This window comes from Sciurus vulgaris (genome assembly GCF_902686455.1).
Source record: "Sciurus vulgaris genome assembly, chromosome: 2".
Taxonomy (NCBI): domain Eukaryota; kingdom Metazoa; phylum Chordata; class Mammalia; order Rodentia; family Sciuridae; genus Sciurus; species Sciurus vulgaris.
The window spans coordinates 62,471,154-62,473,541 of NC_136462.1; the positions used below are offsets into that span (position 1 = coordinate 62,471,154).

Genomic DNA, 2,388 nt, shown 5'->3' on the forward strand with positions numbered 1-2,388 from the left:
AACTAATGTACTCAAGGAAACAATAATATATTCACACTAAAAGTTGATTCGGTAAATATATTGCAAATTTATTTTATGAATCTTATAAAATGTCATGCCACAATTCATCTCTTCAGGCAATTTTTTTTTTCAATATCTTTTCTAGTTGTAAATGGACAAAAAAGTCTTTTTATGGCCACAGTTGCATCGGCCCACTGCGAGAGGGGTGCAAAGTTCTTGGGAGTGTGGCAGGAACCATGTTCCTCACTGCTCTTCTCTGCCGCAATCGCATTCCTGGAAGTCAGTGGATTGGGAAGCACCTGCGACCGCGGAGGGTGTCTTTGTTGTCGAAGCAGAACATGATCTGTCGCCTGCAGATGGAGGCGGAGAACCACTACTGGTTCAGCATGCCTTACATGACCGCGGAGCAGGAGTACAGCCACGCCAGCGAGCGCAGGGCACAGGCTTTCGAGGCCATCAAGTCGGCCAGCACTTCCAAGTTTCCCCCGCATAGATTTGTTGCTGACCAGCTCAACCATCTCAATGTCACCAAGAGATGGTCCTAACCCTGAGCCATCACATTAAGATTTCACAGATCCTGGTCCTGGAACCAAAAACAAACAGCAGCAACAACAGCAAACAACCTGTAGTTTCTATTAAAATGTGAGCCTTTGGGCCAGAATCTTATTAAAACAAACATGAGCTTAGTGGTTTTAGCTTTAAAATATCTGGGGCTCAAAATGCCTTGATATCTAAAAGCATAATCACTGACCTAATGTGTTTTGTTTCTTTAACCTGATAGGGAGATATCAGGGATTTCCTGAGTCATTAATGATATAAACTATTTGACCTGAAAGCTGTGATAAAATTACAAACTATGAAAAAAATGTCTTTTTATGTATTTGTTTTTATGTGGTGCTTAGGATGGAACCCTGTGCCTCACACATGTGAGATAAGCACTCTACCACTGAGCCCTTTTCAGGCATGTTCTTAGAATAAATTGTGCATTACATATACATATCTTGTATTCTTGGAAATAACAATTATTTAAACAAAGGAAAAGTCAAATTTAACAAATTAGTCAATATTCATCAAACAGATGAGCAAAAGAGGTATAATATGGCAACAAGCAACCTTTTAATATAAGGCATTCAAGACTACAGAAACTGATATAGAAATAGGAAAGTGCCATATGCAATTCCATGACCAAACTTTAACATTTCAACAATTTGCTGGGATTATTCTCAAGAAATAACCTTAGCGAAGCACCTCCTTAGTTGAAAGTCCACTGTGTATCAGACTGAATATATTATCTCTTTGAACAGCTCTGTGAAGTAAATAATGTCCATCCTTTTTGACTTGCCCAACAAAGCTTCCTCATATCAGCTCCTAGGTCACTTTCTTATTTCTATCTCTTTTCTTTTTATTTTATTTTCTTTTGCAGGGAGTTGGGGGTGGGTACCAGGGATTGAACCCAAAGGAGCTTAACCACTGAGCCATATCCTCCCAGCCTGCAAAGACTCCATGTTGTTAAGTTTTTTATATATGTGTGTGTATATATATATATATATATTTTTTTTTTTTTTTTGACACAGGGTCTCACTAAGTTTTAAGGGCCTCACTCTCTTATTTGCATTTCTAAATTGAGGCTGAACAGATCCTGGGAGGAGTGTGGAGTGGAAGAACAAAAAGAGGGTCATGGGTATGGGGTATGTTGGTTAGGAGGAATAACTTCTAATGTTAGCACCGTAGGATAACTATGGTTGACAAGGGTTAATTGTATATTTCAAAATAGTAGAGATTTCGAATGTTCCCAGCACAAAGAAATGAGAAACATCTGAGGTGACAGGCCAATTACCCTGACCTAATCATCATACACTTACATACCTATGGGACATGTCACACTATACCCTATAAATGTGTACAATGGTTATGTGTCAATTAGAAGTAAAAATGTATTTCAGAACAAGTAATCTTAAACTCTGCCTGCCATGGGACATAGATCAGTTGATAGAGTGCTTGCCTTGCATGTACAAGGGACTGGGTTCAATCCCCAGCACCCCTGCCAAAAAATCAAGCCTCCATACAATAATGGTAGCCACTAGAATGTTTGAAAATTATTGAATCGTCACGATGAATATGCATTTTAATTGAAGAATAAGTAAATTTCAATTTTAAGATTAAAACATTTATTTCTTTTTCACATTTGACAGAAATAAAAGAATGTTATGATCATTAACATTTAGCTACTCTTCTAATGTTTTCTTTTTTTTATTTTTTTTTTTAAATCTGGGGTTTTTTATTATTATTTAAAAACATCTGGTTTTTTTATTATTATTTAAACAAATGAGATACATGTTGTTCTCTATTTGTACATGGAGTCAAGGCATTCCATTTGTGTAATCATAA

The 2,388-nt window shown here is 36.9% G+C and overlaps 1 protein-coding gene across 1 annotated transcript; it reads left to right on the forward strand.

Annotated features, from left to right (window-relative positions):
• The first annotated feature begins 200 nt into the window (after positions 1-200).
• Positions 201-832, forward strand: LOC306654630 (large ribosomal subunit protein mL63-like). The gene has a single exon (XM_079128426.1). It carries the CDS (start codon positions 237-239, stop codon positions 543-545), a length of 309 nt encoding a protein of 102 aa, XP_078984552.1. The 5' UTR covers positions 201-236; the 3' UTR covers positions 546-832.
• Positions 833-2,388: the final 1,556 nt, after the last annotated feature.

Excerpts from the sequence above, each read along its gene's own strand:
- LOC306654630 (XM_079128426.1), top strand. The coding sequence starts at position 237 with ATGTTCCTCACTGCTCTTCTCTGCCGCAATCGCATTCCTGGAAGTCAG.